This window comes from Oreochromis niloticus, linkage group LG8, assembly GCF_001858045.2.
Source record: "Oreochromis niloticus isolate F11D_XX linkage group LG8, O_niloticus_UMD_NMBU, whole genome shotgun sequence".
NCBI classification, from domain to species: Eukaryota; Metazoa; Chordata; class Actinopteri; order Cichliformes; family Cichlidae; genus Oreochromis; species Oreochromis niloticus.
In genome coordinates, this window is record NC_031973.2 from 904,167 (window position 1) to 925,392 (window position 21,226).

Consider the following 21,226-nt stretch of genomic DNA (forward strand, 5'->3'; position numbering starts at 1 on the left):
CACGAAACTGACCTCAGACCTGCCTTTCCATGTCCTGCCTCCAGACATCAACAACATACACCTCCCAGCACCTCGCAGGGCTGACCTCACCTCACTGCGAACATCCCCACCAGACAGGCTTCAGTCATGTGACAGGGGACAAACAGGCAGGAAGGCCTCGATGTGGATCCATAAACTAAAGTGTGAGCAGGCAGTGTGCACGCTGGGTGTGTCACCCTTTAGCAATAAGATCTGTCTCCGACATCCCCGTCCGTAACCCCTGGTTCTATCACTGTGTCACGTCTTGTTGCAAATTATATGTCAATGTGGACACCCCTGTTATCTATCTCCTCTCCTTCTCTCCATCTATCCTTTTCATTTTTTGATTTACACTTGACTGTCTATGATCTCGTGCAGGTTACTAAGGATTACAGGCTGGCAAGGGTTTCTGGTCCATTGACATATAATGACATTACAACTGCTTCATCGGAGGGGAGGAGGGACATTTGGACAGACAGAGAGAGAGGCTGGGATGAAGCAGAAGCTATTGACACAGGTCAGAATAGACCTCCTATATACAACCTTCAAAAATACGACAAAAGAAATCAAACACATCTGTGCCGTCGCCAAGCTCCTCTTTGTTTTTGTTTTTTCATTTCGGGGGTTAAAGTCTTTCTGATGTTCTGAAACTAAATCTGCAGGCATACAGGAAGTCATTTTTGTCAGTTTCCAGCACAAATTCAATTATGTCCATGATCATTTTAAAGGTAGGAACTCGACATTCTTCCCCTGGTATAAAGCTTATTAAGTAGAGTTTGCTAATTAGAGGAGTGTAGAATAATAATAATAATAATGAAGAATTAGGATTTTGCTCTGTGCTGATGATAAAGTTGTAACCTTCTGAGAACCATCTCGCTACTAACGCTGCATCCCGTCATCATTAGAAACCCTCCCGGTTCTCACGGGGCCTTTTCTGTTTCTCCTTGCTTTCTCTCATTTGGTCATCTTTAACTGTTTGAACACATTTCATAAGGGCTGACCTCACACCTCAGTTTGACCTGTTTCGGGAGAACAGAATCACCAAGGTTCACGACAAACTCAGTGCCTTTCAGATACACACCTTTCACACAGCTTTTACTGAGCAGTGTTTGCATAAACCTTTAAAAATTCATCAAGACATCTGCGAGAATTTGGAACAGCTAAATATCAGAAAGCTTGATAAGGATAGTTTTGAGTTGGTGGCCATAAAAATATTGGTGATCGAGCCTCCAACCAGCAAGAAGCTCCGTGGAAGGCCTGCATGTGCATTTGCAAACCTTTGCCTTGAATTAAATTTTAACATTGCAAGGAGCCAAATCTCACACAGGGCAAGCAGTGAGTGAGAATCGTGTTGAGGTGACTGAGAAGCTTCAGGAAACAGCTCAGGAACTCATAGCAGAATTTTGCATCTGACCCTGGAGAAAGACTATAAGATGCTTCTGGTTTTGCCACCTTCATCCCTGGATACTGAACTCTTCCCCTTAAAACTCTCGGGTTTAAGGGGAAGAGTCTTTGGGTTGTAGTTGGACAGCCAGCTTTTATCCTTGACATAAGCTCACACGAAAAACTCCCAAATGTAAGAAAATCTTTTTTGTTTTTCACAGGCAAAGTCTTTTTGATCGTACCTTCTGTTTCTCTCTGGCAGAAATGATTATCTCCATCTGAATCAGCTCAAAGTAGCTGCTGTGTGAAAGTGGCAGCTGGCAAATTTCCCTGATGGAGCCAGACTGCATTAGAAAAAGTTTGACTTTAAGACTTTTGGAGAGCCACTTAGCTAACAGCAAATTAGCTTCACAAAGCCAGACTCCATTTCAGATTTCATTGTAAAAATTATCCAATCAACTGAAGTGGCAGCTGGAACCTGAAGTGTTCAATCTGAACAGTGTGGCGTTCACATGTGATGTCATTCGCCCCTGAACCGGCGATCTCCTCAAAACAATGTTGCACCTGCACCTGGATCATTTTTCCTCTGCACAGGTTCTGATCCATGCTTTGAGAGCTCGGACGTTCCCCTTTCACTCCAACATTTTGAAAAATAAAGGTCAATAACAGCTTAAGAAAGTCATGCGCTCATCTAATTACTTGTAGTAAGACCTTCTGACCTAAGGTCAACAGCACTTTATTGATTAAGATGTCCATCGATCGACTGAAAACCACAATGAAGAACGCAGAAAATATGGTTTTGCTTTGCCAAGCTGAATCTAAATTGAAAAAAATGATTTGCCTCACTTGACCTTTCATCTTATGGTGTCAGTAGCTGGTAATAAAATCTGGACCTATCGGTTATTACTCATTTCTAAGCCTAAATTAAGACGGCGAACGTGTCTTCTGTCAGACGCACTGGCGTGGCTGTAGAGGATTCCTGACTGCGGCTTTACCGAGTGTGCTTATCTGGAGGCTTTGACCACATTGTGGATTCAATGATTAAATGAAGACACAGAAATGTTGTTCTGGATTTTCTTGCACGTGTGATAAATATTAATATCTGCTTTCTGAGGACTGCATGCCATGTGTCATGTTTCCAGACGAAGAGTGTCTGTGGCTTTTGCTCAGCATTTCTGTGTTTGTTATTTAAGTGATGACCAAGCAAATTTAACTCTTTCATTAAACAACTGACTGTTTTTGAAAATCAGTATTCCAGTAAAACATTGAAAACCAGGATTCTCCTCCATTTAAATGCACTCGGTGATGCTCTTGGTCTTCGTCTCTTTGCCACATAAAATTCCTCAAACCTGCTGAAACATGGACTGTTTTTGGTACCTACACAGAACTGTCGTAGCACTGATGGGAAACATGTGTTGGTAAGATGTTGGGCTACTTTGTGCTCTCTAAACAGCTTCATTGACTTTTCTAGAAGTTTCTTCAAGTCTGCTGGAGAGATGAACTCATCATTTATTGATGGTGGGAGAGATGCTGGTCCAACGTTTACTCCAAAATCTTCCACAGACATTTAGCTGGACTGAGATGAGGTGACAGCATTATTGACATAATTGTCACCCTCAGCCCTCGTGATCTACAAATTGGAGCACCCCATTAATTATGGAATAGAAATAACTCGTCACCAATAAATCTGAATAACTTTGCATTGAGCAGCAGTAACGGTTCCCTCTAAGAGGGCAGGACCATGGCACAAGAGCCCCTCACATTGTTTCCAGCAAGCGCCCTGATCCATCAGTGAGTCAGCTGTGGCTTTTAAAACGTGTCACTATACAATCGAGATTTGGTTGAAAACTGAAAGGGGACAACGCTTTTCCAGGAATTTGGAAAGATATTGGAAAAACAATTATATTATATTATAAAGAAGAACCATTTTGCAAAAAGCCCTGCAAGAAGACATCTGGTCCTGTCAGAGTGAAGATCACAGCCCTCTGCCTGGACCTAAGGATTAAAAAAAAGTCAAAGTTTCGTCAGTTTTGGTCATTCTATGTTTAAGATGTGGGATTACGCAGGGTAAACCCCCACAGGCCAAAAACCTGTGACTGGCAAGTCGTTAGCCAATGAGCATGCAGCTGGACAGTCGAGATAGCAACAATGAAAACACTAGGATACAGTTTCACGCCTTGCTGCTGAATTTAAAACAGAAATGCAAACACACGTTCTTGTCTTTTGTCTTTTTTATTGCGCTTGGTTGGCAGTTCTGACAAAGTTGTGGGTTACAACCATGTCACCAACTTACATAGTCAAGTATTACCTACTATACAAAAGTGTATACGCCATCTAAATGACCTCCTTTGAGGTCATGCCTCATTATCCCCGTAATAAGCTGCTGGTCAGAGGTGTTCAGGAGGAAGAGATGTACTTTCACTGTAAAACTAAATTTTGGGTTAAAATTACCTCCTTATACAACCAGAAAAGACAACTTTGAGCTTTCATCTTTCCACCAAATCTCAACATCTAGCAAATTTCTCCTCAGCTGGGTTGGATGTAGAGCCACAGTCGATGGTGACCTTTGGTTAATAAGATGTTATCAGATGGAACATGTTGGTGTTAGAGGCGATCGCCATGCAGAACAGCCTTCGCTCATCTTCTGCTATGTTTCGCAGGGCCACTTGAATCTAAAATGAGCCAGAAACAATCAGTAACTGTTCTTATCGCACTTGAGCGCAACCCACTCGACAGTCACAGTATTTGCAAAGTAGCAGGAGGCAGAGTGATTTAAAAGGCCCCCCAGTGGGAGCACTCATTAAAAGAGCTGTTTGTTTTCCAAATTAATGGAGACTTTCAGACGGCTGTTGTTTTCTTCCTGTGCACTTACATCACCAGCCTGCCTTTAACGACCGGCTGAGGTTTAATCCCTGGCATTTATTTATTTAGGCTAGCTGCCAGTTTGAAAACATATTTTAATGAGGCGCCGGTCGGCTGAAACAATAACCTGAGCTGAGATGTTTTAATTGGCTTTGAGAGGAGCTCTCAGAGGCTGGAGTGGGATCATTCAAAGCAAACACACTGCATGTTCATGTGTTGCTTAGAGGTTGGAACAAAGGTATACGATTAGCCTCGGCGCTGCTCCACCGCAGCGCATCGAGATGCTCTGAGAGTCGGAGGCTTCGCTAGTGGGTTTCCACCAGAAGGGCTCTCTGCACCACTCTACATGAAGAAATGTTCATCTGCAGAGCTCGCACTTTACTTTAGATGACTCTCAGAGACAAACTTCTTCCTTGTTTATTTCATGTTAAGTCTTCATCCTGTTAACTAAAAGAGCACTGCACCCGAGCACAAAGAGGTCAGGTCCTGGTGATTTGGTGACACAGAGTGTCGACGGCGTAAAGTCGAGTGCTCTGCAGAGAACCAGCTCTCGTACCATCCCCTGTCACTGTTCGCAGTTAGAGCCGGCTGCTGGTTTGCCAGTTTAACATTTTTAACATTAGCAGTCTGACACTGCATCATTTCACCATCATGCATCCAGTCCCTGGATCCAGAATACGCTCTGATTTTGCTCAGATCGTAGCTGTACAGAAGCTTCTCAATAACTTTGATCTGAGCTCATAAAATCTCTCATAATTTAACAAAACTGCCCAGAACGTTTTGAACAGTCACATGATCTGTTTATCAGTGAAAATCATGAACAGCGATTTTTATTCAATGCCAGTAGTAATCCCAACAGTGTGACAGTAAAACAAACTCGAAATGATCAAACCTGCGGGCGTGGGGGTCGGGTGGGGTAGTTGCATGCCTTCTGTATTATATGCTGCTAACACTGCACCATGACTGAATATGTATGTGGTATTAATCTGTAATGTGTTGTGTGCATTGTGCTGAGTGTCGCCGGTGTCACTGTGATGAGTTCCTGGGACTAATCTCACTGTGTTTCTGGACTGAAGCGAGCCCGATGCTGGAGCCAGGCCAGGCTGCGTTCAGGAACGTTAACTGGTTTGCTGTAAAGCGATTGGTCGCTTTAAGACCCTCTCCTAAAACCCGCATCATCAGCCGGCCGCGCTGCAGCAGTCGTACGCAGACGTGTCGAGAATCTGGCCTCAGACTCAAAGCCCCGCTTTCACTATGCGAATCACGCCTCCTTCCTCCCGCCCGCCCCTCGTCTTTTACCTTCCCCTGACCCAGTGTACTAAAGCAGATCTGCAGTTCAACAGGGAAACACTTGGGTGTCTATTAATACCTAACAAGTATGCATGGCTGCAGTCAGCAGGAGATGCATCGTCAGCCAGTGTGGCGATTAAATTATTCTGATAGGAAACCAATTCTCTGATCCTCCTGCGACAAATGTAGCAGCTTCAAGGGCGGCGAGGGTAAAGAAAGCACAAACATAGCTTCAGTTTATAAATCTAAAATTGATCTCAGATGTGATTCATGACAATCTCGTCATATTCAAGCCTCCAACAGCTCTACAGCACACGACAGTCAGCTTGGCTCCAGGGTCGGCTTCCTCCATACATCAAGCCTTTACTGCTCACTGGCCAAGTTTGATTTCAAGTTGCACATTCAGATTGGTTTCTGTGGCCTCAGTTCCCACTGGGCTCTTCAAACCAGACTACAAAATGAAACCGGGCCTGTCTATCAGCTGGATCGCTGATAGAAGCTCGTCAGTTAAAAAAACAAACAAACCCATATCAGATTGAGAATGCATGGAGCACACGCTGACCTGAAACAGTCTGAGAAATCGGCCCATCGCCAATCTCAGCCTCTGTGTCCCTCCCTCCCTCTCTCCCTCCCCCTGTCTCTCCACTCTCCTCCTCCATCCCCACCCCACCGCCCCACTCCTCAACCTATAGGACAAGGAGGTGAATCTGGAACAGGTGCATCGTCGTATGAACAGTCTTTTGGACGAGGACTTGGCCCACAAGCAGATCCCCGGCCCCTCTATCGAGATCTCTGCGCTGGACATCGGCAGCATGCAGCCCAGCCAGGCCTCTCTGGTCCCGGGCCCGGAGTCCAGGCGGGACTACCCGCCCTCGGGCCTCGCTGTGACCACCTTCCTCCCCGGGGAGGGGGCACCACCTCCTCCTCTTCCCCACCCTCACCATGGGGGGACCCTAGGCAGGACGCTACCCCCATCCCAGGGCCCTGGCAGCAGCACGTTGCCCCCACACCACCCGCTCAGCAGCACCAGCCTCAGCGGCACCATGCAGTGCAAACACAGGGCGCCCAACGGGGGGCTCTTCCGGCAGAGCCCTGGCAAGACACCCATGCCAATGTCCTACCAGGCAGTCTCCGCAGGACCCATACCCGAAGCCATTGAGGCCACCCACAGTACATCGATATAAGATCGGAGGGGTAAAGGGGGCGTTGGGGGGGTGGGAGGGAGGTTGCTCTCTGGACTTGGGTCCAGGTTCGGATGCGAGGCGGGTTGGGGAACTCTAGAGGAAAATTATTATAGAGGAAAAAAACATATATGTACAAAGTAAAAAGATTTTGTATCTCACTATCTGTTCAGAAACACACACGAAAAATCTAACAAAAAACAACAAAAAGCGGGCGGGCGGGCTGGAGGGTGTAATTTTTCTCGTGTACATATCTGTAAATACCAAGAGAACGAAGTGAGGTTAAAGTGTATTTTGAATATTCTCAATTTTTGAAGTTGAGTTATAAAAACAAACAAAATGAGATAAAAAAAATATATATAAACATTGATGAAAAAGTTATGACTGTTTGAATGGCTTTGTAAATTTTGTTCATTTAAAACAATGACGCGAAATTCATTGTGATTGTTTTCTAAGTGCCGAAATTAAACGATGTCTCTCCACAACTCATTGATGTAAACGACTACCCATGATGCACCGCTGTAGGGACATTTTTAGTGTTGGACACCTACTGTTATGCACCTCTGTACCAACCCTATATATATATCTTCAGCATCGGACAAAAAAAATCACTCTTTGTTTTTTTCCCCATTTGTATTAACTATATAATATGCATAGTTTTTTCCAAGCAAAAGTCTACATTCTTTTCTTACGTTGACTGTAAATGGTGTTCATTCAAACACTGCGGGGAAACAAGTGGGTTTTTATTGGGTTCATATTTTACACACAGCTCAATGGTTTGTTTTTATAGCGAGTTTTTATTTGGCGTCAGTACTGTCCAGGTGAGAGTCTCAGTTTGTGACGAGCAAAGAAGAGTACGTACGGCTGCGAGCGCACCGACCGCTGTCTTTAGGTCAAACGATGATGCAGTCATGCAAGCCTGGTCTCTGTGTGGAACATGACAGGGTGTAGAACCGCGGTTCCCTACCCACGCGGTACAGGTCTTATTCTTAAAGTCAAATATCATATTTTTGAACTTTAAATGCAGTCGCGCATTCGACGTGATGAAATCTCCCAACTGTTTCTGTAGTCCCGTTTAACCACTTATTACAAAAACCTTTTCTGGGTCACATTAAAGCTTCAAAATGAAGAGAATTACTTCTGTATTTTAAGCTATGGAAAAAAATGAACATGTTTAGGGTTGCATGAACCACAGAGCTTTAGACATCAAACAGAAACCAACCCGACTTCGAGATGAGGAAATCAGGAACACAAAAACACTTGTTCTGGGTTTCAGGTCTGAGAGATGCTTGCACCTTTTAAATGATGAATAGTTTTAGAGTACGTCTTCTTCATCGCGCCGCCAGCAAACAAGTAAAAATCAGTTACTGTCCTTTTCTATGAAACTCTGTCCAGATGCTTTTAGACTAATGAAAAGTTGGCACCAATTTAAAACAAGTACTGGTATTCTTCCCAACTCTGAGACAGACCCTCTTGTTAGCCAAATATATACAAAAACAGAAACGGCTCCAGAGTATCAGCCAGCCTGATATTCATTTTATTTGATATTTTTGAGCTTCTGTTTGAATTTGAAGGAAGTGTCAGATTCAAATTGGTGCCAGAACGATTGATGGTTACTAATTTATTCAAACAAACTTCAACTGTTGCCAGAGTGGGCAACAGTTGAAGTCTGAAAGTCTGAAATTACAGACCTGAAACACAAGAAAAGTTGTGACATATCAAATCAAACGTATTCGCCTTTCCATTGTTACTCTTACTAACCGCTCCCACAGAGTTCCTAAAGGAGGGCCGACACTTGTGTTTTCAGGCAGTCGTAATGCTTCGTTTGGGGCCAAATATCGAAGCTCGGTCGAGTTCCAACAGCGGTCGGTGTGAACGCAGCCTTAACCTTAAGAAAAAATATAAAGGTACTAACTAGATATGTCTTTAATTTTTATACTAGAGAATTTAACGTCACGCTCTTGTACGCAGGTTTCTTCTCGCAAAGCAGTGCAGTTTTTCTAACGAGGAGTGAGAGAGTGACTCAGAGAGGCATCGTATTTCCACAAGTCATTCCTAATGAGATCCATTATCACCTGCAGGGATGACAGAGGGCGTCATTACCCAAAGTGCAGACAGAGGCTCACGATGATGGCCGTTCTGCAGGTGCCATACCTCAACTGCTTGTAAAATAGAGGGAAGTTAAATATATTTGCTAAACACTGGATTGTTTTTTCTCTATAGGATACTGTAAGAGGAACATTTATGGGAAAAGTATTTTCAGCAGAAATATATAAAACCAACCATGTCACCCCCACCTTTTTGCTTTCATAAGCGCGATTACAAGCATCTATGGGCCTAATGACTGTCGACTTCATTTTCATTAGCCTGACGCTGGCTGTTTGGATCCATGTTGATCACACACAGTTTTCAGGACATTAGCAGCCAAACGCAGACCCGCTCATCTTTCCATTTATAGAACGTGTACGTGGGCAGAGGAAACTGAGGGACCTTCACTTGTCAGAATAAAGAGCTTTAGTCCCGAAACTCATTCTGTGGATGGGACATCGAATCTTGTGTTGTTGGTAGGTTTGTGGTTGTTGGACAGGCGGCAGATTAAATCGTTCATTAAACTACAGACACGAGCGTTCTGTGGAGGTTTTACTGTCCGGTCCTGTCGCACAGCATTTCCTCCACACTGGGGAAACCCAGACTCACAGACTAAGATATCCTTTTTAAGTGTCCATATCATGCTCTATTCTTACTTTCATGAAGCGAGCTTTAGCAACCTGAGCCAGACAGCAGAAATACTGGAGCTGAAGTCTTCTACCAGCCAGGTGTTTTTGGGCGGTCCCTTAGAAAAGATGGCATGTGATGAGACGCCTCTGTTTTTATAAATCCTGGGTCCTGATATTCTTGTAGACCAGGGGTGGGGAACTCCAGGCCTCGAGGGCCGTTGTCCTGCAGGTTTTAGATCTCACCCTGGGTCAACACATCTGAATCACATGATTAGTTAATTCCCAGGCCTCTGGAGAACTTCAAGACATGTTGAGGAGGTCATTTAGCCATTTAAATGAGCTGTGTTGGATCAAGGACACATCTAAAAGCTGCAGGACACCAGCCCTCGAGGTCCTCCACTCCTGATGTAGACGATGCTTTTATCACTGTGTGCAGAGCAAGCACACTCCCTAATGTCTCCTTAAGGGTTCTCCCCAATGGCAGCAGTCTCCATCATATTAAGCCCAACTCTCGAGTTTCTGCCATGTTACACAAAAAAATCCTTTAGAGCTTTTTGCTTTTCAAGCAAACAATTTGACATCAGAATAATAAAAAAGTTCTTTATTAATTCAAATAGGTTCGCGACTAAAGCACAACACATCCAACAATTACAAACCGAAGAAAAAATGCAACCTCTTAAACCCTTGGAAACATTCCCAAAGCCCATTTGTCCAGTATTTTTCAGTGTTCACATCGAAGTGTTGACCCAGATCAAAAAATGATTTTGAAAAATGCTCCAGAACAAATCTGATCAGATACCACCAGACACCCCAGTATGGGTCCAAAAGCCAAAGCTGTTGAACAGGTGGTTTTAATGCTGTGGCTGATTGAATCCAGCAGTCTGTTAAAGGCTCAACCACAAAACACAGAAATTTAGGAATAAATTCTTCCAACACCAATCACAAGCCGATGGCTCTTATCAATGACAGGTTAAAGGTAACATTTGCAGTTTGTCCCTGACTACGCATACACGCAGTACCGTTCTCACGTAACACCTTAGAGTGTGGATAAAATAATCGGTTATGTTGCTGTTCATTCATGCTCCCAATTCTTGATCACTTGAGAAATGTAACTGTAAAAGCACTGTGCCGAATCACTCAGATCATAGGACCAAGGTTTGTTTTTCATAGATGTATTAAATCCGAGTCATTGAACTGGGAAGAAAAGGTTTAACGTGTGACTGTGAAGATTTACGTTGTGCCAAGCAGAAATGTTCATTATTCAGTTTCACCATAATTCTGTTAGAGCTCTCCTGAAACGCTAATGTTCTGTGTCTGTGTGAAAACGAATTCTCCGGTGACACCAAGTAAAACCTGCCATGTGTTTCATCCTGTGCGTAAACGGACACGCAGAAACGTGACGGTCCTCGACTCTGACGCAGCTCCCATCTGAACACACTCTATATGGATGTTTTCTTACTGTGTCAGTAGTTGCTTCTCTGTTGTGAACCAACTTGCTTTTCACACTGTGCTCCACCACGTGACGGACGGACAGAGCGAGGTTACGATTGGTCAGCAATGAGGAAGTGACCAGGAGGGCGGGGCGACAGGGGCCTATGTGTGTCCTGTTTATGTTCGAACTCCAACACCCCGACAGAGGATGAAAACATGAACTGTCAGAGCATAAAGACTGTCACAGTACATCTAAGGGAGACCCTTATTTTATTTATGAATATGCTGCTTGGAGTTTCTTAAAGTTTAATAAAGAAATATGGTTTACAAATCTGTTTCTGATATGTGTCACTGACAACACGTCTCTTCTACTTTATGCAAACTGTTACTGTGATATTGTCAAGAAGCAGCAACCTCCGAGGGTAAAATGTGCCAAAAGCTGCACTTCATCTAATATCCAATAGAAACAGTCCCTGTAGACTCGTACATTAAAATGTCTGTTTGGTGAATGCAGTTCCAGTAATTTATTGGCATGGTCCTAATCACTGCCACTGATTAACAGGTATCTGTGTCTGCTCGTTGGTCCCATATCTTGCTAGTGTTGTGCCGCTGTCACACAGGCCTACAGACCGGTCAGGGACCCCATGGTAACCACCAGTTGCTGGGTAAAACTGTGTGACCATTTGGCGAGTGTTTTTTAAGAGGTTGTTTGCTGTTGTTAAATGTGCTGCACTGCTTTAGTTGCTCACAGATTGCCGCTGTCGTCAGTAGTCTGCAAACAGTCTGCAAACATGTGACAACTACTTATCAACCAGCTGTGAAAATGTGAAGAGTGCGACAGGAAGCAGAGACTGTTTGCCTTCAAAGTAAAAGCAGTAAGGCATGGCTTTTACTTTGAAGACAAATGGTCTCAGTTTCTGGTGTGCTTTGACTTTCTCAAGTTTCACTGCTGCTCGGAGGTTGGAGAGTGTTAGCAGACAGGTTGGTATCTGCTTGTCTATCTGTCCCACTTATTGGTTCCACTTGCACCACAATCCTGTGATTTGAGTTTGTGAGCTGCAGGAGGAAAAAGCGGCGCCGTCTACAGTGGATATGGACATTACTGTTATATCTATCACATGAAAGGTCGAGAGCACAATGGACAGAAACAGCTGCATTATGCTGCTAACTTCAGCTGTTTGCAAGCATCTGCACAGACAGCATGCTAACGCTAAGCTAGCCACAAACCCAGAGTGAAAGCTGAGCGAGTGCCGACGCCAGCAGCCAGACCCTGAACTTCAACAGGTAACAAAGTGATGAGCAGTCAGGCTGCAGCCGTCGTTTCTACATGTTCATGTTTCTAAAGCAGAATCACCATGGCAACGGCTTCAAAGTGTCTTTGTGCTGCGTTTTCATCTTTGTGTGTGTCCTCATGATCGAGGTTTGTGTTGTGTGACGTAGCCTGTAGGTTTATACTGTTAACTGGTAACAATGAGACTGTTTCAGGTCATTTTACAGAGAAATGCAAAAACAGTGTAACAGTTTACTTTCTCCTTGGAGTAATTAATCACTGAACTGCATTACTTTTAAGAAAGTGTTCTGTGTAATGTGTATAAGCAGCCAAAGCAGTTCTGAAACTAATGGTATCTTTTATATACTTTACTCTGACACTTGCACCACCAACACTTAAACTCTGAACCACCTCATTTTCTGTCCCTCCCACTTTAAAGCAATCAGCAGATAACACTTTTCCTTATTAATTTAAATTCCCCCAAATTGCATAAAGTGGTCATCAGCGTCCAAGGTGACATCTTCAAATGTCCAACCAAGACTCTAAAGTCCAAATCAGTTCAGTTTCCCGTCATGTAAAAGAAAGCAGAGCAGCAAATCGTCATGTTTGACAAGTGGAACCAAAAGGTCTGACATGTTTATGTCATAATTCAGTCATAATTTGCATTCTGTGTTCTGTGAGTGCCTCGGTGTTTCCCAGCTGCAAAGATGAAGTAAAACTGAACACCAGCTTTTTCAACATCAGCTCTGAATGCGTCTCTTTGTCCTCGACTGCAGGCTGAACTGGAAATGATTGGGGTTGTAACTGTTAACTGAATCAAAATAAATGCATCATGTTTAGCTGTGATAAAATCTAAGATTATATTTTGTATAATTTCTAAAGAAACAGAAGGAAAGTCAAATAAACCAGGCCTCTGAGTAGTCTGTATGCACACTCGGCTCAAGGTTGGAGTTTTTGTTCTCCACTGATTTTCATGAAATTGAGTTTGGTGATTGGTGCTGGAAATAAATCTGTCCTGTGCCCGTGGCAGTGGTGGAGGAGGTCGAAGAGCACCGGGAGACAATTTTCAATAAAGCCATCAACAAAGACTTCCAACAAAATCAGCAGGTTTGTTCAAATCCAGCTTTTTACATTTCAGGCAAATCAAGAGGCTAAAAACACTAATGATGAAATAACCACTTTCTTCAGGTCCTGATGCCAGGAAATCTACATTTTTGTGACACGGTGGTGTCACATGTTGTCACATGCTGCATGCATCTTGACATTAGTATCTTGAGAAAATGGCCGAGGCCACAGAGATTACAGGGTTTTTTTAGAGACAGTCCTCATTAGGACACTGGATGGTGGCTTAGTTGGCTTCACCTCCCATTTGGAGCTTTTACTTTGTATTTTGCTTAGATTTTGGTTTACTGTACATATTAAAGACTGCTGGGTAAGTGTCAGGAAAATATTGCGGTTGGTTGTAAAACAATCTCCTCCATCAGCCTCCATCAGTGTCCTGTCACTGCTGCCATAACATGCTGGGATTCGTGCTGCTGTCAGAGGCACCTTGTGTTTAACTGAGATAAAGCTGCATTACCTGATGCCCAGACAATTACTCATCAAATAAAATGGGACTAAAATACAGCTAAAAAGCCTTCAGTTAATCCCAAATGCTGCAGCAAGAGTCCTGACAGGGACTAGAAAGAGAGAGCAGATTTCTCCTGTTTTGGCTTCCCTTCATTGGCTTCCTGTTAAACCCAGAATTCAAAATCCTGCTCCTCACATACAAGGTCTTAAATAATCAGGCCCCATCTTATCTTAATGACCTTGTAGTACCATATCACCCCATTAGAGCACTTCGCTCTCACACTGCAGGCCTACTTGTTGTTCCTAGAGTATTTAAAAGTAGAATGGGAGGCAGAGCCTTCAGTTTTCAGGCCCCTCTTCTGTAGAACCAGCTTCCAGTTTGGATCCAGGAGACAGACACTATCTCTACTTTCAAGATTAGGCTTCAAACTTTCCTTTTTGCTAAAGCATATAGTTAGGGCTGGACCAGGTGACCCTGAATCCTCCCTTAGTTATGCTGCAATAGACGTAGGCTGCCGGGGATTCCCATGATGCACTGGGTGTTTCTTCTTCACTCACTATGTGCTAATAGACCTCTCTGCACTGAATCATATCTGTTATTAATCTCTGTCTCTCTTCCACAGCATGTCTTTATCCTGTCTTCCTTCTCTCACCCCAACCAATCACAGCAGATGGCCCCGCCCCTCCCTGAGCCTGGTTCTGCCGGAGGTTTCTTCCTGTTAAAAGGGAGTTTTTCCTTCCCACTGTCGCCAAAGTGCTTGCTCATAGGTATGATTTTTGGGGTTTTCTCTGTTATATTTTAGGGTCTTTACTTCACAATGTAAAGACTGTTTTTATGATTTGGTGCTATAATTGAAAATGATTTGACCCAAATTGTTCATAAAGTAACTGATACATTCTGACCTCGCAGGTTTGGGTTTTAAACGCAGTTTTGTGCAGCACTGACTGTGAGGGAGGTAGAAGAGGCCAGCAGGTGGTATCGGTTAAAAACCCCACGTCAGTCATGATGTAGGGCTATTTGTGAGTATCAGAAGTGTACACATCATTTCCGATTTGGAAGTTTGTGTCTTGTTGCCCGAGGAGAAAAACATTAAAGATTATTTTTTCTATTTTTCTTCAGAAACACTTTCTCATGGTTTCAGGTAACGGCTGCCTGGCTGCAGCGTGAGCATCCTCTCCAGAGTCCGTGCTTTGATAACAGCAGGACGTCTCTCCGATACTGGGAACCAACGTTTTCTTTGAGAGGTGAACGCCGCTAACACATTAAAAATTCCCCTTAAAGTCTCTGTGCACGTCAAACAGTTACAAACTCATAATAGAAATGTTTTGGTGTTTAAAAGCTAGAATGGCTGCAGTCGAAGCTACGAGGTCTCTGAGATTTTTCAGATTTTCTCTTTAAATATCACACCGAACTCAACATTTTGGTGTACAAACTCACCTGCGTGTGATCAGAGACATCACGCTCCACTGCCAGACAAAAGGAAAAATGTCACCAAGAAGTCTGAAATCTTTGGAGGTTTAAGTTTGGAGTTAAACATACAGGACATGTTATTTGGGCAAAGGGAACAGCGCCAGGAGGGACGTGAAGCTGGACAAGTTGTTCACCAAGAGAAAGCAGATGGGCGGACTTTAATTTGTCTCACACTGTGTGCCTGTAAGCTGTTTTTCAGGGGAGATTATTTCGTCTAAGGCTAATCCTTCCAATCAACACCATTTTCAGTGGACGCAGAAGCTGTGTTAGTGGGTCCCTGGAGCCATTTAATGCTTTTCACTCCAAGCAACCTGAAAATGTAGCACTTGCTCTGAGTCTGTTTCCAACAACCTGGAGATCAGCCTCATCCAGACTGCTCACAGCTTTGAAACAACTTTACTTTTTCTGTTGTTTTGATTTTCTCTGAGCCATATAATGCAAAAACAACCCATAAATACATGCAGAGTGATTTAAGATCCTTTAAAATGTGATTGTTCCAACCTCCTCTCAGGAGACTCTCCGCAGCTCTCACCACATTAGAAGTCTTTTCTTACCGGTTTGATCGGATGTCTTCAAGAATCATCCTTCAGGGTTTTGAGATCATCTTTATTCTCAGGGTGTCAGATACTTTGCTTTCGTCTAAGCTAGCTGCATTTCAGAAACACACTGTTCAAACTGTTTGTGAGGGGCACCCAATCAGAATAAAATTACCTTAAAGTGGGAGGAGCTTAAGCAGCTTGTTTCAGACATTGTAGGTACTTAAAGCAAAAGCTCAACCTTTCTTTAAACCTGAGAAAACACCAGGGAGTAAAATACTAAAAAGTAAACAATGCCAGTGTTTATTCGGATGTGACAGATTAATGAAATGATAGAAACACATTAAAGTAAAACTAGTTGCTGTGAGTAAACTGCAGCAGGAAACAGTACTGTTCTTGAGCAGCACACATTGCTGCTGCGTCTGAATGAATGTAAGGTGACGTTGCTCGTGTTTCACATACCTGGCATATTCTGTAAGGTAAAATAACATCACTGGTTCATAAGTAAGAGTGAGCCGGTGCTGAGCAGAGGAGACATTTCTGTGGATCCTCGAGCCTCCCCCTCCCTCTCTCTGCTGCATCCAGCCGTCAGTGCGCCTGGCAGAAAACATCCTCTGCTCTGTCAATTAGGGGGAAGATTTAGTCGGATGCACCGCGAGGAATATTTAAACCGACACAACGGGATGTGCAGGATGTCAGCTGTCCCCTGGCTTTTAACGTTGGCTCTGCAGCACGTTTGGCTGTCACCACGGCGACTGTCGGGGTAGACAGACAGCCCGACTTGACTAAACGGTTACATGTGCCACCTGCTCTGACGAGCCGGCAGATGGAATATCTGATTTTTCACGGGCGAGGTGCCTCGCTGGCGTCGTGTTTCGCTGAGCAGTCGGACATATGACAAAGTGACGGGTACACGAAGTGACGTCAGAGGTGAAAGATGGCTTTGCTGGCTGTTAGCTTTCTTGCTAGCTGAATGACAGGTGGATGGATGGATGCGGCGTATCAGTCAAATTCTGCAAATCAAATTTTAAGCTTATAAGAATTCAACAAGGAAAGTTTAACTTTCCTGACAGAGCAAATGCACAATAAGGCTGAGCAGCAGACGTGATATTAACATGGATTTGTTTCCCCCAAATACTGACACAACTTTCCAAAGAGCAGGTGGAGGAACTGAGAAACACTTTGCTACGTCACTCCTTCATTTACCAAAGTTCTGCAACTGTTTGAAACCTGAGCAGACAAGCTGCTGTGTTTCTTAAAGATACATGTGTTCCCATACAGGACTGCAGCTGAAAGGTGAACGGTGACGACTACAGGCAAGCATGACGTTGGAATAGATATGGAGGTACGATGGCAAGGTTACACGCACTGCGACTTAAGAAAACACCAGGAAATAGAAAAATACTGCGAAAGCACACATAATGCAACAGAATTAGAAAAAAATACAGTAAAAGCTCACAAAAAGAAAAGAAAACAATATCTGAGATGACAGCATAAATATTTTTGGGAAACAGAAAAGTCACAGAAGTGACATGCTAATAGTAAACAGCTAATAGTAAACAGCTAACGGTAAACAGCTAACGGTAACTGTGTATCTAATTATCACATAATTTGTGTCATTAAAACACACACAGCCTGCATTCTGCAGTGGCACTCGCTGCAGACCTGCTCCATCCAGTTGACAGTATAGACCAAAACCCTGTGGTTACGGGCTGCTCAATGTCCTGCTGTTGTTTGGTTTCACAATTTTGTTATTTCATATGTTGCCTTTGTACTAATTTTGATCTAATACATAGTTCTAAGTATTTTTATTGAGACATTCGATACTTTTTGAGACAGAGGTTCGCCTGTCCACCCATCCATCCTCGTTATCCAGTTCAGGGTTGAAATTTGTCCCAGCTGTCCTAGGGTGAGAGGCATGGTACAGTCTCTCACAGGACCAACAACCTTTTATACCCACATTCACCTACAGCCAATTTAGAATCACCAGACAACACAAACCCCACCCACACACCAAGAAGCTCCAGGTCTGACTCCGCTGGCCTGCTGGGGCCTTTCTGTTTGCAGGTTTGTACAATCATATATAAATTCTTGGCTTGAGCTGAAGAAGAGCAGCAGGACAGATTTCCTCTCTCCTCCGTACCGAAAGGATTCTTTCACTTTTTCAGTGTCGGTTACATCCAAACCTCTTGCTACCCTGTGGCAAAACCCTGCTTAAAAATACATGGATAATCTGCTTTCCTTGTACTACTTAAGTTTCAGAGCACTTAGTGCGTTTGTATGGCACATCCCTCCTCCTCCTCCCCTGCTGCTGAGTTGTGCCTTCTGGATAAAACAGCTCATTACTCACTTTACCTCCAGCAGCTGGAAGAAATAAAAGCCAATATGATTGTGAGAGTCCAGTTGTGCCGGGCAGTTATGGGCCATTATATGGTTACAGGCTGAGCCGCTGTCACACAGGGAGATGGGTCAGTGTGTGTAAATCAAGCGAGGGATGGCGTGAAGCCGTGAGGTTATGTTATCATGGCTGAGATGTGCACATGAAATACAGGGGAGGGACTCTGAAGCCACACGGGCATGAAATGGAGGCTGCTTCACTGCCATTAATATGCAGATTCAAACTCCTGCCATCACTCGGCCACAGCGCACTTACTGAAGACGAGTAGCTCGGGAGGAGAAATAAACCAGGTGGAATTTTCACTCTGGAGTCTCGATATCTGTTTTTCTAAAACGAAAAAGAAATCCCAGAGAATCTCTGAAAAGCCCACGAGGCGGTTTAACAGCAGTTAGCAAAGTTTGGAGGTATTTCCAGAATCCTCCATGATTCTTCTGTGCAGCTGGGCTCTGTCTGCAAGGTAAAGACATTCCCACACCCACGGCCAGGAGAGCAGCATGAACACTTCCTGTCTGTGCTGCATTTTCATCATCGCTCTAACACCGTGTATCGATTTTAAAGGAGGCCATCGGTATGCAAAGTCACTCGTCTTTCAGCGCTCACTATTCAGGAGTGAGAGGTGTCACTTTAGCAGGTCACCAAGATAACACACTGTGTGCATGAGAAGCATGCGTGACTGAGTCAAATCAAATAAACAGAACTTTATTTGTTTTTATATGATTACTTGTGTGAATGATTGATCTTCTAATACTTTATTAGAACGCTGCGTTGAGCCAAGGAGGCCGTTTACATGAAAAGGGAAAGACCATCTGTGAATGGAGGAGGGGGCCTGAGGGTCCATCTGTCACCATCTTACAATGCTGTGCTGCAGCCATTCCCCAACTCTCTGTGAATGGTACTCATGGACATTGATCAGTGGTTGTTGATCAATGATCATGAGAATTTGCATATTAATGATCAAGGTACTGACCTCACAGCCCATTGTTCTGTCAGTGGTGCGAGTTTCAGTCATTATGCAAATGTACTGTTTATAAGATTTGAAACCTGCAGTCAGCTGAGACTGAAGAAGTCACCTGGATGAGTGATGAAACAAAACGCTACATTCAGATAAACAGAATCAACTTTTCGGGGTTCTAATACTTCAAAACATATAAAATTAATCAGAGTGTGCAAAGTCCAAATCTTCTATTTCCCCTCTTGAAAAAAAAAGTGTTGGCGTGGATCCATCCTGGTGGGCACACGCAGCACTACACCTATGTTGTTGCCCCGATGGAAGGAGTTCTAGTAAAGCCATTCTGTGGCCATAAGCTGTGCGTAGTGACCAACACAAACTGTTTATAAGCAGTGCAGATGAGCTTCCTCCAGAGGACGCCTGGGACCAGCCTCAGCCTCAGGGAAAGGTTGAAGAGTTCCTCCAAGGAGATCAGGGGACATCACCGCTCATTCACACTCAGAGGAACCAGTTGAGGTGATTCATCTGAACATGTTGCCTCCTGAACGCCTCATACATGAGTTGTTTTGGGCACGTCATACCAGGAGGAGTCCCTGGGGAGACCCAGAGGATGCTGGAGAGATTACTGGTGTCCCCACATAACACCCTGAAGCCATGGATGTTCACTTCTGCTCAGTCCGCCGCCCCCGTGACTCAGACCCAGATAAAAAGTAGATAATGCATGGTTGGATAGACGGATAGCATTTGACACAAGGGAGGAGCACTGGTTTGAACCAATAAGCTTTTAGTTAGCAGGAGTCCCCCTGGGTTCCATACTAGGACCACTGCAGGTCTGCATATATATCAGGATTGTTTCTGATATTTTATCAAATGCTTTGCTACATTTTTGTACATGACAATTTTTTATGGCTCATCTGCTTTAGTCATGTGTGACATTTAAATTGCAAGCTGCAAAGTGTGGCTAGCTAAAACAATATTTTGTTTTCCCTTTTTTAAAAAGGGTGAAATAATGTTTTTCCCTGCAGAAGAGGAAACATTTGAGCTTTTTATTATTATTTTGCTTTTACTTTTATTGCATCCTGGATATCTGCTCGTTATGAATGCACCTGGCCGCGACAAAAATAAATGAGACAGTTTATACCTTTGTGCTTTGCATTTTATTACTGGTTTTGGAAATGGCATAAATCCCTGTTCTCATCAATTTGTTGCTGCTAAGTGGCCCCACTGGATCCAGAGCTGCAAATTAAAACAAAAAAAATCAAACGCTAACACAAACTAAGTGGCAGCAGGAAACAAACACCTCCCGGACTCTGCACTCTAAAATGGCTGTTTTTGTCAGTGAAGTCTGGTGGAGGTTAATGGCTTCACTTCTTTCTCAGAAAGCACTGCCTGAGTGCAGGTAAAGTGGTGAAAATGTTCTAAAGATAGCTTCCATTTAACCCCATACTGGTTCTTTGAGGGGTTTAGCCGCTGCGCCAGCTGGTGGCACCCCACAGAATGAAAGCAGGGTGCAAAAGTTTTCATTTGAACCTTGCAGCAGCTCGTCAGTGAGGAACAATCAGATTTTTAAATGTGTTTAAAAGCAGAGCGTAGTTTTCGGTCCCTGTTACAGATCCTGAAAAATGCCCACATGCAAACAAACGATAAGGTTTAACATCATTATATGGAAATGCATGAGTAGGACCTTCAATGTTTGATGACTGGATGTGGAATTGCAGAGTTTAGTGTATGGAGCTTCTGCATTGTGCTTGCTATTGCACTAATCAGTGGCTGAACCTGCAGCTTATCATGATTACACACCTACTGAGCGATTGGCGCTCGATTGACAGCGTTGTTGGGGGAACGCCGGACATTCTCGCTCTGAATGATGCTTCTTGCCTTGAATATATACAAGCTGACACTCACACAGCAGAGGAAAGAGAGACTTTACATTCCCATTTTCTCCCTCGCTCCATGTTTGAACATCTTTTTCCGCCCTTTAGCCGTCAGTCTCCACTCCCCACCTCCTCCCCTTCTCTCTGAGGACTGCTGCTGTATGTGCAGCACAGTGGCAGCTCGATATGATGGTTCGAATCACAATCTCACAGCAACAAGCTTTGAATCTGTGTTGAGTTTGCATCTTCTGGTGATTCTTATGTGGCTGTGGGTGGG

The 21,226-nt window shown here is 43.8% G+C and overlaps 1 protein-coding gene across 3 annotated transcripts in view; it reads left to right on the forward strand.

The window, feature by feature from the left end:
* The window catches only part of grid1b (glutamate receptor, ionotropic, delta 1b), a 578,026-nt gene extending 566,813 nt beyond the window's left edge, over positions 1-11,213 (forward strand). The window contains exons 17-19 of one of the 3 annotated variants that reach the window (XM_025910012.1): positions 397-535; positions 681-746; positions 6,246-6,760. In XM_025910012.1, the coding sequence (XP_025765797.1) occupies positions 397-535; positions 681-746; positions 6,246-6,712 (672 nt within the window). In that variant the 3' untranslated portion in view covers positions 6,713-6,760. Of the gene's footprint in view, positions 1-396; positions 536-680; positions 747-6,245 lie in introns of all 3 variants that reach the window. The other 2 variants (XM_025910013.1, XM_019362378.2) reach the window with 2 other exon arrangements.
* The last annotated feature ends 10,013 nt before the right edge of the window (positions 11,214-21,226 follow it).